At 32.8% G+C, this 17,511-nt stretch overlaps 1 protein-coding gene across 1 annotated transcript in view; it reads left to right on the top strand.

Annotated features, from left to right (window-relative positions):
- The first annotated feature begins 496 nt into the window (after positions 1–496).
- Positions 497–17,511, top strand: part of LOC148630081 (allatostatin-A receptor-like) — a 43,154-nt gene continuing 26,139 nt past the window's right edge. The window contains exon 1 of the mRNA XM_088560708.1: positions 497–1,334. Coding sequence (XP_088416834.1) covers positions 925–1,334 — 410 coding nt within the window. The 5' untranslated portion in view covers positions 497–924. The remainder of the gene's footprint in view (positions 1,335–17,511) is intronic.

Here is a 17,511-nt window from a genome sequence, read left to right on the forward strand (position 1 = left end):
GCTTATGACGACTAAGAATCGAGGGCTTTGTGTCTGTTTTATAACATCTACCATTTACATCTTGATAATGACATAAGATGTAAACGAATAACATTGTTTTCAGCTCCAGCTTGAACTTAAAAAATCTCCGTTTGGTCGAAATCGTAAAACGACTTTTGCATATTTTAGGTTACAACTTGAAAAGCAAAGCAGATAAAAAAACTTTTAATTACTAAAATTAAAAAATAACCTTGGTGGTTAGGCCTATATAATTAGATAACGAGATTTTTAATTTATCCAGATTTTTAATTGTTCAAGCCTAACATATCCTCATCGTAACTCTGCGCCATTTGATTGTGTTTTAGAACGTTTCCTTATTAAAGATGTTTATATCACCTTTGACTTTCAGCTTAATTCGTTGTAGAAGCGTTTTTCATGAATTTATGTGATGTTAACTTTACAATTACATTGCCAAAGCCTCTTACTTAATGTTTAGAAGTATTGCTAGTTACAACAGAAAGCACTTTCTCCCATCGTTTATTTTTTTAAAACAGTTTGAAGTAAGTAAACAAGTAAACATCAATTAAGTTTTTTTTAATCAATATTTTCTTGGTTATATATTCATGAAGAACGCCACCATTGATATATACATGAAGAACGCCACCATTGATATATACATAAAAGATGATAAAGGAATAAAACGTTATTAGGCAGTTTCCTTCATACCTTAATTTTTATAAGAAAGTTTCTACTATGATGAATCAATAAGGCAACAATCCGATACGATACTACTTAAGCCGTCATTTCCAACTATTAATGTGAAAGATAAACACTTAGGACAACTTATCATTTAATCGACGATACATAGTCGAAATATTTGTTTTTATTTTATGTTATGTTCCTATTCTAGAAGACTTAGAAATTGACTTTAGCAACGGATTTATTATGAATTATTCGTACTATGAAAATGAGTTTGGAAATTATTCCTACAATTATAATATGTATTTTTATGATGGTGATATAGAAAATCTGAATAAACCTTGGATTAGAGAGCCTCATTTTATACCAACGGTAACTATTTACAGTGTTGCCTTCCTGACAGGATTGATAGGAAATGCGTTAGTCATTTTTGCAGTTTTCGGAGATCGAAAATCTAGAAGTGTGACGAAAAACTTTATGGTTAGCTTAGCGGTAGCTGACATACTTTTTCTGTTAGTATGTGTTCCATATCAGACTGTAGGATATACAATAACGGATTGGTCACTAGGTTCAGCCATTTGTAAGATTGTCGGTTTTGTTGAAATGTGCACAGCTGTAGCCTCCATTCTTAACTTGTCATCAGTCAGTGTAGAAAGGTCAGTTGCTACTGTAATTAAAATTTATTATTGTTGTTCTGAGTAACTGTTGTCAAGATTATCCCAGAAAGAACGTAAAAACTTCCACAAAAGTTAATCTTTAAGTGAAATTAAAATTATGTATTTTACCTTTTCAATGTGGTTCGCGTTATTTGACGTTTTCTACGATTTTTTGTCAGACTATTTATATAAATATGCGATTTAAAAAAGTAATATTTTGAAAGATTGCAACTTCCAGGCCTCCACTTTGTTTAAGAATTAGTAATGTACATACGGGTTGAAGAGTTTTAGGAGGAACGATAAGCTAAATTTCCTAGTGATATAATTTAATGGTTTATAACGTGACACATTTATAGATATCATTTAAATAATACAGTCTGCATATAAAACTACAAATGTTTTATCAAGTATTAGATTTGTCCTTTTCTTACCAATTAATTTGTTCAGGTATGTATACAGTGTGTGGTAGTGTGGGCGAAATTCTCCCCAAAAAAATTATACCAAACAGTACATATCTGCAATTGCTATTTGATGATATAAAAACTAGAGCAAATTTGAAATATGTAATCAACTATAACATGTTAAGAGCTCTTTAATTATAATCTGAGCTCAACTGCAAGATACAACAGAAAAGTGAAGCAAAGTTGAACGTCTGCTTCCAGTATGCATGCTATTCCAGACTGTATTTCACTTGAAGATTCTACTCGTACGTTTTAATTGGAAATTAAACCAAAATATGTGGTATGCTTTTGAGAACACTAGCATTTTATGAACTGATTTAAGGTTCAGCTAAAGTCAATATCTAGGACATTCCTTATTAATATGTTCTGGTCGACATTATAACTCGTGGATCGTTACGTTGTATCCGTCTGCACCATGAAAAGGATTTGTTAAACGAGTCATAGTTTTTCTTTCCTCTTTCGTCTATCCTGGACTTGACTTTTTATGAGTACCTCGGCGGTTGTTTCTAGAAAAGCAGAGGATGCTTATCCTACCAGTACACCTGGTCCAAACTCCCAGTTTTCAGTGGCGTCCGAGTTGCTTTTTTATATTTGTTATTTTATATGTGTTATTTTGGTTATTTTTTGTTCTTTGTTGTGTGTGTCTGTTTTCCATGTCTGATCTTTGTCCCTGGGCTACATTCTTTTGATTTCCACTAGAATCGTGGTTCAAGTGATTATTCTTTCTATTCATACGTTTGATAATACATGAAAATTAGCGCTTAAAATGGCTAAATGTATCTTTATAAGCATTTAACACACAAAGCACAAGTAAAACTTAGGAAAAAAATGTTTTTAAATTCTATACAACATTAAAAACAAAAGTGTAAACAACAAATTTTAGAACACACCTGTCAATAAAATATGAAGCATGGAATTACTACAGTCCTTTTCCAAAATGTATTATGTGGTGCAAGCTCGCATCAATTATCTTGATACAATTACCATTTCTTTAAATTTAGATGAATTAAGATATGTTTTGCCATGATCCAGCTAAATACCAACACCAATAAACATGAAATATTATAATTTTCATTCAAATCTGGCAATTTGTCACAAATTAGTGCTAGTTTGCACTGCACTAAATATGCAGGCCATAACAAAAATCTGTTCTGGTAAAAATCTGTACATTTAAAAACAAATTATGTTTGCACTTTGTTGTTAGCAAAATATGGCTGTAGTGACATGTTTTGGGAAAGAAGGAAACTTACATATATGTATGATACTGTGTAAAGAATGATTGAATAACGTTTTTAGGAACATAATAATTGCATTCTTAACATGTTGAGTAAAATTATCTTGACTTCGAATAGAAGTGTAAACATTGATTGAAGCAAAATATTAAATGAGTAAAATAAAGACGATTTACTATAAAACGTATCTTCTTACGCACCAAAGTTTAAAAATCAGATAAATATTGACGGAGAAAGTTACCAATTTTCCATTGAATATCTAAAGTAAATTTGAGTGTCTTTTTATTTATTTGCATGCTCCCAATTTAGACAGACTATTTCTTGTGGATCTTTCATTATAATCCTAATTCATTCAAATAATAAATATCTTTTCATGAATACTATTTGGTCAAACTATTGTAGGCCAAAATCTCAAACGGTTTTTAAGTATTCAATGTATTAATGATTCCTGACGATTGATCCAAACGCTATTAGGGTATTTTTTTCTGCTTGGTATGACAAGTTTGTGAGCTGTTACACATTTACGCATGATTATCTAGGTCAACTGCTTCGCGATAAATATATAATGTATGAATTCGAGTATATAATTGAAAGCTGTTATCAACCCTCGCCTACATTTTTGCACTTACAATATAGAACGTGTATCGATGAATTTGATGTAATCAGAGGAGTTATATATTGCTATTAATGGAAAAGTAACAAAATATTTAACCAACCAAATTACTTATAACTACGATTTTGAGACGACCAGGAATTTGAGCATATTTTTGTATCTTGCAAAACGTTTTAAAGATGTATATCTTAATAACTAATGTAGACACCTACAATGCCCGCCATCATAACGTTTTGAGTGACCGGTCTTATTTCCGTAATGAGAATAGATGCACTACCACTGACATTTTATGTAAATTTTGGCAAGTAAAGAGTTGGTTAGTAATATTTTTTTATTGTTCAGCTTAATCATAGCCTATATGTTTTAGCAATAAATGACAGCAAGTGAATGACACAGGTGAAACAAAATATTAACCAAGAAACTTTCGACGACTGTCCTCTAGATGAACAGCACCCCTTTACCATGTTAACTTGTGCAGTTATTTTTGTTTCCCTAGCCTTCCGGCCCAGTGCGTCAAAAGAATTGGCTTGCAGCAGAGCTTGTCGAGAAAGTAGACTAAATAGTGCTCAGAATTCTGGCCGGGGGTTGGAGTGCGCTGCCTACAAAACAACTGGGTTCTGTGCCCCAGGTAGAGGAATGGGATTACCCTGGCATCCTACATGCTGGGGTTGTCAGGCCATAGTACGGAAAAAATGACCGCGAAGCACTGTGGTATAATGTGGAAAAAATTCACGGTCCTTGCACGTTGAAGAACCCTGCTGTGGTATTCGATAGGAGTCAGAACCTTTGCACTCCGCCACAGGAGGCTGAACTGCAATACCCTACCCCGTCCCCTTATTTAAACTGGCAATCAAAATTGTCAACTTATTATTCTCGTGTCCCATCCCATTTTTCATTACATCATCCATTTCATCTTCATTTTATCATCCATTTCATGTTCATCGCCGGAATATAACTGACATATTGCTGCTTGGACGTTAAACACTAATCACTTAATCAAATAATCAATCTAGCCTTCCGTCACGACATATTAAGTTTGGTTGGACCTTATGTGAGTCTAAAAACTCATGTCCATAAAGCTAAAAACCAAAACATAATGATAACCTTGTTTATCTTTATACATGAATGAAACTGTTTATCTGAAACCATTCATTTTTGTAGGAGTTGCAGCTCAAGTTGGTGATTTCTAACTAGCAATGAATAAATATAGGTTTATGTGTCCTGATATTATATATGACCTACATAGTCAATTGTAATGAGCCCTGTGTCTGCATCGGAAACTAGGTAATGGTAAATGCTAACCGATCATTTCATCATTTTAATGTAAACTCCCAAAAAAGACACGAAGAACACATGTATGATATTTAAAAGGTTCATTTTGATCTCGTATGAAGCTATGACGGTAAACACGGCATCGATCAGCAGCATGATGTGCAGTAGTAATATATTGTTATGCAAATCATATGCGAATGTAAAGTACTGAATTTACGAGTGCAAAATTAGCTATTAAAATTGTAACATAAGGTGGACGAACAAACTGTGAGTAAGCAGATTGTCCCTAACTTAGAAAACAAGAAGTATTCTATGGTACATGTACGACTAAATTAATACGATATCGATGATTGTGTTTTGGTATCTTAGATATTTGCCTCATCGGCACATTATGAGGAACAACATATAGATTTCTGCCCTCTTTTAAATTACATTTTCTGTCACCTCTTAATGCAATCTCAAATGATAAATTGATTAATGCGATATCAATAATATTTCATCTGGCTAAAATATTATATGCTATTTTATTAAATGGATACATGTTATCTGTTGTGTGTTGTTAGCATTTTGAGTACGAAACACATCATATTCTGATCTCATGTTCGTGGAAATATTAAATAAATTCCCACAAAATATATATTTGTCTCAAGGAAGCTTCAACTCTTTCATGAATGAGTGCTTATAAAATAGCATGCATATAAGGCCTTGCATAAAATTACATATTTGATATTTAAAATTTTACAAATATTATCTTTATGAAATATACTTGATTTGCTAGTGTTTGATTATTGCATGTTATGTTATTAGCTGTTGATTCAATTTATATGCAAAGCAGCTCTCCTATAAATTCCCGAAGTGTCCTTAAAGTTTTGTTTCCAAATTACTCGATCGTCTCTAGAAGTTCGTCCCTTACTATTTCAATTTACTCATGATTGAATATGATACATACTAATTATACTTTCAAACTAGACATGCAGTTACGCATAAAATGACTTTACGGCGAGGGTCAAATTTTTATCTTGTAAGAGTAATCAAGGGAACCAAAGTTATAGCGGTAATCAAAAGAATGTAATCCAGGGACAAAGACCAGACATGGAAAACAGACATACACAACAAAGAACGTAAAGTAACTAAAATCATACATACAAAGTAACAAAAGCAAACGAGCAACTCGGACTCCAATAAAAACTGGGAGCATGGACCAGGTGCACCGGTAGGGTAAGCGTCCTCTGCTTTTCTAGAAACACCTGCCGAGTTGCTCATAAAAGTCAAGTCCGGGGTAGACAAACGAGGGAAGGAAAAATATGACCCGTTGAATAAATCAGTTTTCATGGTGCTGATGGATACACCATAACGACCCACGAGTTCATGATAACGGCCATAAAACTTCCGTAGTGATGACTTCAATCTTGTAGCAACATAACTCTGTTCCAGAAGCCTATTTGTTAGAGTTCTAGCGCGATACAAAAAGTCTGCGTAGTTTCGGCAAGCTCTGGCATAACGTATGAGTTGTGATATGAACATTCCATAGGCAGGAGCCGAACGTAAAAGACGGACTATGTACTAGATGTAAACATCAATACGGTAAATTAATTAATTACTGCCATTAAATGTCAAGTCTTCCGAGAGTGGAATGCTTGAAATACCAAAGCTGTATTCACGGTTTCATCAATTGTAATTCTATTGAAAGTATTGAACGATTTTTTTCTCGATTAGTTTCTCATTAATTGTAATTAGCTTCTTCCAAATGATAACTTCAGTGAAACCTCATACACTACTTTATAATGACAGCAATTTAAAACAATATGAAAAAATATGTTTAAATAACAACTCCTATTTAGAGTCATTATCTAACCAGAACATCACTTATTTTGAAACTGCGTTGTTTATTTCAATCAATGAAGGTTACAGAGAAACACAGGAACAAAAAAGATTTACGAAGTTTCTCAAGGCATCTTATATCAGTGATTTCTTCATTTTCATACACCAAAGAATGTACAACAAAATGCACAGAAACAATTTATATATAATGTTTACAATCGCAACAACACCCCCTTTTTCAGAAAACCATGAGATTTGCATTAATAGCAAGTGATATATCTACTATAATAATGATCCGTCCTATATATATCAGATTTCCCCCGCATACCTCGGAAATGACAATTGAGGCATATTTCGACTTAGTGTGTTAATTGTTCCATATGTGTGACACTTTCACTATCTCCCTAATAAGCTTTTATTCGGTTTTAACTGATGATTTTCATGAGTTGAGAAGTCTGATATATTAGTAGAGTAATGTTCAGTGTTATCGTCTTTCAAAATTATCAAAATCGTTACATCAATTATTTGCTGTTAATTATTTTATATTTATTTTACTTTGATACTTCTCAGACAGACGTTTCTTTTGACAATCGTTCGACATCATATAAAGGTTTTCCATTTATTTAATTAATAAATCCTTTAGCCAAGTCAATGAAATGGCTATTTAAATTTCACTACCTATCTCCCTTAACGCATGTAGGCCGTTTTGCTACACTCTCCACCTCAAAAGTCTTCATTCCATGACGAACTCTTAAACTAGCTCACTATAGCTATCTAAACACCGTGGATTTTTCAGTTGGGCGCCAAATGTAACAAAAGAGGCATAGGTTGACAGAAAATTATACCCCGCCACCGATAATTAAACCCTACACCGCTCGGTTACAAGAGCGACAAACCGATTCAGCTAAAGAATTAATCATTTAGCCAAGGCTTTTATCTACTACAAAGCAGGAAGGCCGTCCTGCTAAAATAGTATGTGGTCTTAACAAAAGCCAGAATATGGTTTTAAATGAATATGACAAACGAGATCTTTCCTCTCCACAACCACATGTATTCTTGTTGTTTGACTTTGTATTTATTACTTGATTTAAAATTAATAATGTATAGAAAACGGTTTTTCCTCATTTTATCATGCAGCGTCTGATATAACGCAGTTGTTTGTACCACATTTGTAGAACAAGGTGGTGAATAAAAGAGAGGAATTGATTAAGAAACTATTTTAACCTTAAGTTCAGTTTATTTTTACAAAGCTGGTTGTTGAACCAAGAATATTAAATCAAATAAAATGAAGCAACAACACTGGACATACACACAAGAGGAACTCATTGGACAAAAGGACAACATACATAAATTGTGTAACTACATGTAAAAAGGTTAACATTAAAATCAAATAGACACATGAACCTGACATAAGATCGGGTACAACTAATGTGCTTCGGAAAGTCATGCTTTTCACATCACATCTGTCGTGCTCGTTTTAGGTCAAGTCAGATTTAAAAAAAAGAATTGTATTTGTGACATATCGAGGTCTTTAGTCTGGAAACGATTACTGTATATCATTTCAACAGGTAATGTTAGAAAACCAAGATTCTAGCGGAAATCGAACGAATCTAATCCAGAGAGAAAGACCAGACATGGAAAACAGACACACACAACACAGAACATAAAATAATCAAAAAAATATATACAAGTAACAAAAGAAAATGATAACTCGGACTCCACTAAACTGGGAGCATGGACCAGGTGCACCGGTAGGGTAAGTGTCCTCTGCTTTTCTAGAAACACCCACTGAGTTGCTCAAAAGTAATTAAATCCAGGGTAGACAAAAGAGGAAAGAAATACTATGACACGTTGAACAAATCAGTTTTCATAGTTCAAATGGATACACCATAACAATCCACGAGTTTCAAATGACGATTTAATGTAATGTAAACATATTTTATTAAGAAGTGTAACTAGTTGAATTGTATGTACAAAATTGATGTAATGATTGTCTAGAAAAAGTCATACGTTAAGCAACAAATTCTCCGTTCGATTTATATTTGGCTGTATTATAAATACTTCGAAAAATATACTAGAAAATGAGAAATCAAAGTCTTCGTCTTCTCTTTGTTTGCCAGTTTCAAACTAAATGTCAAGAGATAGACTACAGTTTTTCTGTAGAGTCCATACAGCTTTTTTATGTAGAGCAGAGAGCAATTACTTTACCTTGTCCATGCTCGATCCTAGTTTTTATTGGAGTCCAAGTTGCTAACCGAATATTAAGTTGCGCGTTATTTTGGTGAATTCATGATCTTTGATGTGTGTGTCTATTTTGCTGTAGTCGTTATCACTTGATTGTGTTTATTTTGATTACTGTTTGAATATAGGTTCCCATGATTTCCTTTGATGTGACTTCACATGATATGAAACGTGAAAGTCATTATATACACCAAACTTCCTCACGTATAAAATGTAGCTACATTCTCATTTTGTGAAAACTGCTTTTACAACTTTGTACAACTTTGAAGCAATTAGCTGACCATGTTATAGAACAACCCAAATATGTCAGACATACATTATAGAAAATTGGCTGGAATAATGTTGTTTCTATTATAATATATCGGCAAATTTAAATTCTTCACGCCGAAACAAAAAAGGTTTAAAAATATCTTATGTAAGCTAAAGACTGTGTTTAAAAATTGTCATTTGACTTTTAAAGACTGTCAATTAATATTATAGTGTAATCCATCAATTACCATAATTATATGAAGACAGAGAAAACCGAAAGATAACCGAAATGTGATGATAAATAGACGTAATGTAGACTAGATAAGTTCAACCAAACATCACATAGAAAATTACAGCACTTGCTATATGTACTCCCACTAAAAACTGGGGGTGCCATCAAGTGCCCCGGAAGAATAAGCATGCCCTGTTACGCAGACAGCACCATAGACATTGTAAGGGAGTTAATCCGGTAGGTGTAATTTTTTTAAAAGTTGTTTTTAATCCGTAAAATCTGAGATCGAACTAAATATTCATATATCTTACCTAATTTTGGAGATTCAAACATCCTAAAACCATCTATTGATGATATTGGTAAAGGTTGGACAAACATTTAAACCCCATTCTTAGAACCTTATTTGAAAATATTCTCACTTTACTAAGAAGGTGTATAAACTGTATGCATGACACTAACGGATTAACTGTGAAATGTATACTAGGCAGGCTGAATATTTGGAATATAACTTAGAAAAATGAAGTTTACCATTGGAGAGTCATAATCTTCGAATTTGTCATAAAATTTCGGTTTCAAACGTGTATTTTTATTACGTCAGTAATATCTAACTTAGCATGTAGGCATAAACAAATGCAAATTTCCATCAGGGCTTATATATTTTGCCGTAGGTTACAATATCAGGTTCGTATTTTGTTAAGATAAGTTTTACACTAAATAAACATTTTTTATATTTACTACTAGATAAGTATATCCTCTTTTTTCCCGTCCTTTAAAGGCATCGGTAAATACGATCACAAAGAACTGATTTTATCTAAAACTTTGGGACATCCAATACGATATTTATTACCCGTCTAATCGTCCATTTGAATTGTACCCATGAGACGATACCATAGTGTTATGGAATATTTCTTTTTAAGATTTTTTTTTCAATTCACTTCCTTGAATGATGGTAATAATTAAAGCCCTTGAACTACAAAAGTGTATCGCAAGTCCTAAAAATTGTGGAGCTAAACAATCTGGCTGTCCTAACCAAAACTCTTCATTCAAATATAGTTCTTCCAGTTAAGTCATTATAGGACATCGTTGAAAACGAATCTTTCAGTAGAGTTGCTGTTAAGGTTCAGTATACCGTGAACCAATAAATTGGAATGATATAACTTGAAAATTTTTACAGATGTTATAGTGTACTATACCAAGAATGGATGAAACGAGAACAGAACATAGAGATCACGACTTGCTGTCAGAATTGGCAAAATTTGTAACGTTTTAAATCTTGAATGTATGATAGTTCTAAGTAGGTTAATCAGTGTCAACGCTACAAAAGTTTTAAAAGACCCCGGTGTGGCCAAAACATTTTCTTCTATACATGACAAGTATGGTGTTGTAACAGCAGAAAAATAACAAAACAGCATTGTTTTGTCTACGATACGCATTGCATTTACTGTTTATTATTGGAAGTAGACGTAGAATTAGACTGATATCAAACTCTCCAAAGAAGAAATAGTTGAAAACCATAAATCCGTTTTTTCCTCTTTTGGTCTCTCTACTAAACATGATAATTTTGATGATCTTTGGTACATGGATTGAGTTCTAAAAATCAGCAAGAATCCACACAAACAACATTTAATATATGGATCTGCACAATTCACCTCTAAGTTTCTTTAGAAATTATTAACCTCCAGACAACTATCTAAGACGGTCTTAACATAACTATAACACTCGTTTACTCCCTTACTGGTATCAACTAAATTTGGATCCAGACACAAATCGAAAGATCTGGAAACCTTCACTGCTAGACTACTATCGAATGTGATAGCATCAAGACTTATGATTTTGATCGATACATATTTGTCATGTGTGGAGGACGTGTTTTTTTAACAGACGGTCGACATTCCAAAGGAAATTAATTGTCCTCCATTACTCGCTGACCTATTCTCCCTCATTCTTATCAATTATCTAATCTGATGAAAAAAAAGGATATCGTTTAACCAGATCCTGTGAAATCAGTTTTTGCTATGTAGATGGTATATTGTCTTTAAAGAATCCAAGTTTATACATCGCATTCACACCAAGGGCCTTACAATAAAGGACACTTCAAACATAATGGAATCAGCGTCATATTTTGACATACACTTAAGACATCGATGAGAAAGGAAAAATCATTACCAAACTATACGACAAACGCCATTAAATCTATTCAGTATTATCAACTTTCCTTTCATCTATGGCATCATTTCAGGGCCTGTGTATGGAGTTTTCGTATCAGAATTCATACGTTATGCCAGAGCTTACCGAAACTAGATGTACTAGACGTCTTACAATCATGCTTCACGAACAGTATAAAGTTGCTACACGATTAAAGTTATCACTACAAAAGTTTTTTTACCGTCATCATAAATTCGTGGATAGTTATGGTTGAATCCATCTGCACCAAGAGAACTAATTTGTTCGCAATGTTATTATTTTCCTTTCCATTTTAGCCTACCCCACACATAACATTTTATGGACAACTCGGCAATGTTTCTAGAAAAGTAGAGGAAGTTTAACCTACCGTAGCGCCTAGCCCATGCTCCCGGTTTTTAGTGGATGTCGGGTTGCTCATTTTCTTTTGTTTATTTTGTACGTATTATTTTTTTGTGTGAAATTGAATGTTCAAATTTTCAAAATAGTTATATATTCCGTGCCTTCTGAGAGAACTAACACTACCACCATGTGTTATATGCAAATATTCTACTGGAGTCACATTTGCAAGGTAATCCTAACATTTGATTGGTTAAAGGATATGAGACCGTATATTCCCTTGGTAGACTCGGAGACAATGAAAACTAATGCATAGTTGGAGATGAAATAAGTATACAATCATATTATAATGTGGAAAGTCAATGTCTCTTTGAACAAGAATATGTAAAATTAAAAAATTAAATTAAAAAAGCCTCCCCCAGCTCAGGGAATATATAAAGCTGACAGGGCCTATGATACTATATCTCCAATGAAGACCCTGAATAACATATAATATCGAGTATTTATAAACAAACGCCCCTTGTTGAGAGAAAGTATGAACACACAGTGGTGTTCTGTGTCAGTCTAGAATGACCTTGGAATAAATACAATCCTTATCTATACATTAGGATTCCCTCCAAATATGCCAAAAAAAGATTTTTATCTGTGTTTTACTTCATAAATGTTATAAATGTATATACATAAACAGTCATCAAATATGTATGAGGATTCCCCTACAGGTATCAACTTATTATTATTATTATTATTATTTACAATATTTGTAAAGCGCCAATCTAAACTACATTAACTCTAAGCGCTTTACAGCATATAAATGATATACAATACAAAGGAAAGACGAACAAAAAAAAAATAAAAAATTTTACAAACAATGTAATTAAATCATAATTAAGTATTAAAACATTATTTAAATAGTATAAACATATAAGATAATTACTGAATCTAAAATTCATTTTAAAAATATGACAAAACTAAAAATATCTAGAAAATAGTTTATATATTAATATTTTATCATTTAAATGAAATAAGAATTAAAAACAATACAAAATGTTACTATTTAAGAAATAAAAAATCCAAAACATAACATTACTATGTTAAAAATACCATTGATAAAATAGAACATAAAACATAATAACGTCAACATTTATAAAAGATCACAATAAGCTGTCCTAAAAAGATGAGTTTTCAGTCTGAATTTAAAAATGTTGATATTGTCTAATACTCGTTGTTCACCGGGAAGATTGTTCCATAAAGTGGCAGCTGCTTTGTCGAACCTACGATCACCGTACGATTTCGTTTTCACTCTTGGTGTTTCAAGTGTCACAGAGTTCTGGGAGCGTACTGATCTTGATGGGCGGTATAGAGTCAGAAGCTCTTGGAGATATGCTGGAGCTATACCATGCAACGCATAAGATGAGTTTGTATTGACACCGGAATTGAACAGGTAACCAGTGTAGGTCAATTAACACAGGTATTATTTGGTCATATTTCCTGCGCCGTGATATCAATCTGGCGGCAGCATCCTGAACTATTTGAAGCTCCTTCAAGGCACTAGATTTCACGACATATAAAGGGAGTGGCCGTAATCCAATCTCGATGTTATGAGAGAACACACTAGAGTTTTGCAAGCACTGTCCGTAATGTAACAACGAATTTGGCCAATCTTTCTGATTTGAAGAAGCATAACTTGGATGCAGCGGAAATGTGTTGTTCCATGCTTAATGACTTGACTAACTGTATACTAAGGTTCTTTACACAAGTTGCATCTGACACTATCGTACCATCAAGAGTTAGTTGATGCTTCTCAAATTCCTTGAGTCGATGTCTCGGAGCGAAAATAATTAATTCAGTCTAATCTTGGTTTAGCTTTAACAGATTGCTCGTCATCCATGAGCTGATGTCCTCAACACAAGCTTCAAGTCGCGTGGATATTACGGAACATTTGTCAATTGGTTCAATTACTAAATATATCTGCGAATCATCAGCGTAACAATGATAAAGCAGGTAATGTCATCTGCAAATTTATCCGATAGGCTTAGAAAACATACAATAAAATCTTGTACCCAAAACAGATCCCTGCGGAACGCCAAAGTTTAATTTAATCGAGTTGGATTGGATGGCTCCCACGGAAACTTGTTGAGTCCTTCCTTCTAAATACGACTGAAACCATGAAAGAGCAGAATTTGTTATGCCGAAGTCGTATTTAAGTCGTTCTATGAGAATTGAATGGTCTATCGTGTCAAACGCTACAGATAAGTCCAGCATAAGCATGACTGTACAGCAGTTTCTGTCGAGTGCTGCCGTAACGTCATGATGTACTCGTAATAATGCAGTCTCTGTTGAATGGCCGACACGGTAGGCAGATTGCAATTCATCGTAGAGAGAATTAGTACGTAAATGGTCTTTAAGAGGGTTGGCTACGATTTTTTCAAGAACTTTGGAAATGAAGGGCAAATTTGACACTGGACGATAGTTGATTAGTATCTCTGGGTCCATACCTGCGGAACACACGATTCTGTGATCGAGGCATTGATAATGCGTGTAATAAAAGTCAGTAAGTAATTCATTCTGCGTTTGTTTTAAGAGAAACGTTGGCATGGGATCTAACTCACAAGATTTAGTCGCTGATTTCATCATTATTTTTCTGACTTCTTCAGTGGAAGCAGGTGTTAAAACGGAAAGTACGTTTCCACCGAATTCAACATCTGCACTGAGAGGAGATATATTTTCACTCTCAATCTGTGTCATACTGAGATCATTGCGGATCGTTTCAATCTTGTTAATGAAGAATGTGTTGAACTTGTTTGCTAAATCGTAATAAGTTTTACCAGTTGTTTTTGGTCACTTCCACATTCCGAGATTTTGTCTGAGAAATAGTTCTTTTTGTATCAAACAAATACTAAACTTTACTTGTAAAATGTGGTTTGTCTGTACTTTATATGTAGGTGATAATGTTTTTAGATATGCATGAATAGTTATTGTTAAAGCCGTATATCGTTTACCCCATTTGGCATATAATATATAACAGACCAGGCCTCAAGAGTATAGCATACCCTATATCACACCACAAGGCCTATATATCACCCCTACTCGGAACACACTTCAAATAAAGTTTAAATGTATGATACAATAAAATGTCACAATCTGTATCGTTTGCCGTGTCACTTGGGCTTATAGGAGGTACACTGCATATGATAAAGACTCATATACCAAATATTCAATAAATGTCACAGTTGTACCTTCTGAAAATCTGGCAATACACAGAATTCAACGGAAAGAGGGACAACAGCGTCCAATAATTGTGAGGCTCATTAACTCTGAAGTCAAGTTAAGTCTAGAATTATGAAAGAGAAAAAGAACTCACACAAAGTGCGAATAACCAAGCTTGTAGATGATGTGATAGTATAATATGGGACTTATAACTAGACTCTCTGATTCGAAGATGGGGTCTGGTAATTTAATGGATCAGTATATGGAAAGACCAAAGCTGGTAAAAGAAACTATTTCAACTTGTTTGACAACATTAAAGAGAGGCTTTCAAAATAAATTTAACTTAGAATAGACAATGCACTTCTTGAAAATAAGTAATTGTATTTTTTATTATGATACATGTATCTTGTACACACTATTAAATTTTTGTTTTACTTTCTTTCCTGTATTCTCCCTTTTTATTATTATTTTTATTACATTTCTTATAAAGCGCTATATCTGTAATACATATACTCAAAGCGCTGTATATAACATTCGTATATATAAAAAATAGATATAAGTACATCAAATTACAAAAATAACAATAACACGACAAAATAAAATTGAACGAATATCAAGTAACACTATGATACCTATTTTGATGAAACAAAAATGAACTGAAGCGACAAAAGATGATAAAAGTATAGACAATCTATTTTAAAAAAAATCTAAAATAAGAGACAAAGGGAAAAAACTAATTGATTGGAATTGTGGTTGTCAAATACTTACTACTTTGATAAGACTTGTTAGATGGAAATAAAAACAACTACGGCATTAAAATCTTTCTGGTAAATTTTGTTTATAACTAGTAATATTATTTTTCTCATATTAGTCTTGAATTTTTAAGTGCTTTTTGTTTTTGTCTTTTTTTCGGTCAAATGTTGTAAAGGTTATTCAGATATCTCAGGTATTGTTTGATATTGATCGTGTTGCTTACATAGAGAATTGTATACGATATACTATAATGGAATGCAGAAATTGTTTATGAAATAAATGACTATTGTTTCATCATTTAATGACCAATTATTTTTTGAAATCCTGAAAATGAAAAAAAAAACAAAAAACAAAAAGAAGTGCTACTATCGCTTATAGTATTAATAAGTCAAAGCAGGAAAAGAAAGATATTATGTGTATAGATAATGTAATGTTATAAAATTACCCCTAACAAAATCCATCAGCATGTCTGCCTTTCTGAGGAAATGACGGAATCACGTGCGGGTAACCTTACTTCTTAAGAATGCGGTATAGCATTAAAAAATATGCAAAATTGTAAAACCCCAAGCTCAGATGGTTTTACTTGTGAATTTTACAAGTTTTTTAGGCAAAATATGTATCAATTTGTTTTTAAATCTTTAAAGTATGGTTCAGAACTTCAGTATCAAAGTATTAGCACTTGCATTCCTTTGGAAGCTAAGGATTGGCGATATTTGTATAATTTTAGGCCTATAAGATAGCTAAATGTAGAAATGAAAATTGCTACTATTGTCATCAATTAAACACTAAAAACTGAATTACTAATATAATAAGTTATACTCAAAAAAGTTTCATTAAAGGTCGTTTTACTAGAGAAAATACAAGATTACTGTCTGAACTCATGCATTATTTAGAAGGGAAAGATATGGAAAACTTGCTTTTATTTATTGACTTTGAGAAAGCCTTTGATTCTGTAGAATGGGATTTTATCATATTTTAAAAGCTGTACTTTTGGTTCATCGATTTGTCATTGATTTGAGCTATTATATAAAAATGTAAAAAGTCTGAGTTTTTAATAATGAACATATTTCCTCTTTTTTATTTACAAAGAGACTGGCGACAAGGTGATTCCTTGTCATCCTATCTTTTCATTATTGCTGTCGAACTTATCTCTTCAGTCCAATCCTAATATCAAGGAATCAATGTTGATAATCATTGACCACTTGTTAACCAGTATGTTGATGCTACTTTTTTGACATTAGATGTAACAGAACTGTCATTAAGTGAATCGTTAGAAACATTTGAAGCTTTTTATCATATATCTGGGTTTAAAAAATTAATAATTCCAAAATCAGAGTGGTCTGGATTGGAAATAAAAAATGTTTTAATCAAATTTTATGTGGTTCTCCTTGGTCATATTCTGATTTAAAACTTCTTGGAATATTTTGTTCTCTTTGAATGCCGACAATGGTTGGTATAAATTTCAAATGAAAAAAAAATTAAGAAATTTCTTAAGTCCGCAACACAGAAAATTAACTGGGAAAATCATTACTGGAAAAATCATGAGCTCTTCCAAAAAAATTCATCTGCTGACATC

The sequence above is a fragment of the Perna viridis genome, chromosome 1 (assembly GCF_037379345.1).
Source record: "Perna viridis isolate PV_CMFRI_1.1 ecotype Kerala chromosome 1, ASM3737934v1, whole genome shotgun sequence".
NCBI lineage: Eukaryota > Metazoa > Mollusca > Bivalvia > Mytilida > Mytilidae > Perna > Perna viridis.